Here is a 954-nt window from a genome sequence, read left to right as displayed (position 1 = left end):
CAAAAAAAAAAAAAAAAAAAAGCCAGCGCTGCTGTAAGGCTCCCATCCCCACAGAAGAGGATGTTCTTAAGGTTTAGTACCACCAATCTGGGAAGACTGACAGCATTATAGGTGTGAGGTCAGAATCTAGCAGGAGGTTCTGCTAACCAGATACCTGAAGGACGAGAGCCGTGCATATGCACAGAGTATGCAGAGAGGAAGGGGCCCATGAAAAGTTCTCAAGCAGGAAACCGCAGGTGTATTTGAGGAGCTCAGAGACCAAACCCTGAGGGAGGGAGGGAGCAGTGTTAGAGGCATAGGCAAGGGTCGCATTCGTAAGCCTTGATGAGGAGCTGTGGCTTTCCTGGGTGCAGATAGAGCCATTGTTGTATGTGACACTCTGGCTACTGAGTGGATGGGTCTGGAATTAGATATGGGGGTCTGGGGTCTCGGCCAGTCGTACGGTGGAGGGGTGTATTGACATTGCCCAACTCTTTCAGTCCTCCTGCTGGTGCTCCTCTTGTTGGTGAGAAAGAAACGGAGGGTCAAGGAGCCCCTTCTGCTCCCAGAAGACGATACCCGTGACAATGTCTTCTACTATGGCGAAGAGGGCGGTGGTGAAGAGGACCAGGTGGATTATCGGGAGACCTGGGTTGGGAGCTGGATGCCTCCAAGGCCACTGGCAGGGGTGGTAGGGTCAGCTAACTGACCGTGTTAGCAGTGTCGACCAGACTCTGGCATGAAGCATCAGTCTTTGTGTTAGAGCGGCCACCAGTGCTGCTCTTCTGAGAGAGGGTCTGGTCCACTGCTGTGGTCTCTTTGGCCTTAGCCAAGTTGACCTCGAGCCTGTGCTTAAGTTGAGAGGACTAGGGCTTTCCCAAATCTCTAACATCGCCTGTCTCCTACCTGTGAGCCAGAGCATCAAAGGGTAGGGAGGTGCGCTGGAGATAGGTGGTGGGGGATGGGGTGGGGGGG

At 53.6% G+C, this 954-nt stretch overlaps 1 protein-coding gene across 1 annotated transcript in view; it reads left to right on the top strand.

The window, feature by feature from the left end:
* The window catches only part of CDH3 (cadherin 3), a 51,919-nt gene that overhangs the window by 47,596 nt on the left and 3,369 nt on the right, over window positions 1–954 (top strand). The window contains exon 14 of the mRNA XM_008050332.2: window positions 480–610. Coding sequence (XP_008048523.1) covers window positions 480–610 — 131 coding nt within the window. The remainder of the gene's footprint in view (window positions 1–479; window positions 611–954) is intronic.

Source organism: Carlito syrichta, unplaced genomic scaffold, assembly GCF_000164805.1.
Source record: "Carlito syrichta isolate Samal-C Ts95f unplaced genomic scaffold, Tarsius_syrichta-2.0.1 Scaffold144165, whole genome shotgun sequence".
In the NCBI taxonomy this organism is placed as follows: Eukaryota; Metazoa; Chordata; class Mammalia; order Primates; family Tarsiidae; genus Carlito; species Carlito syrichta.
Note: the sequence above shows the minus strand (reverse complement) of the source record. Positions and strands in the feature narration are given on the sequence as shown.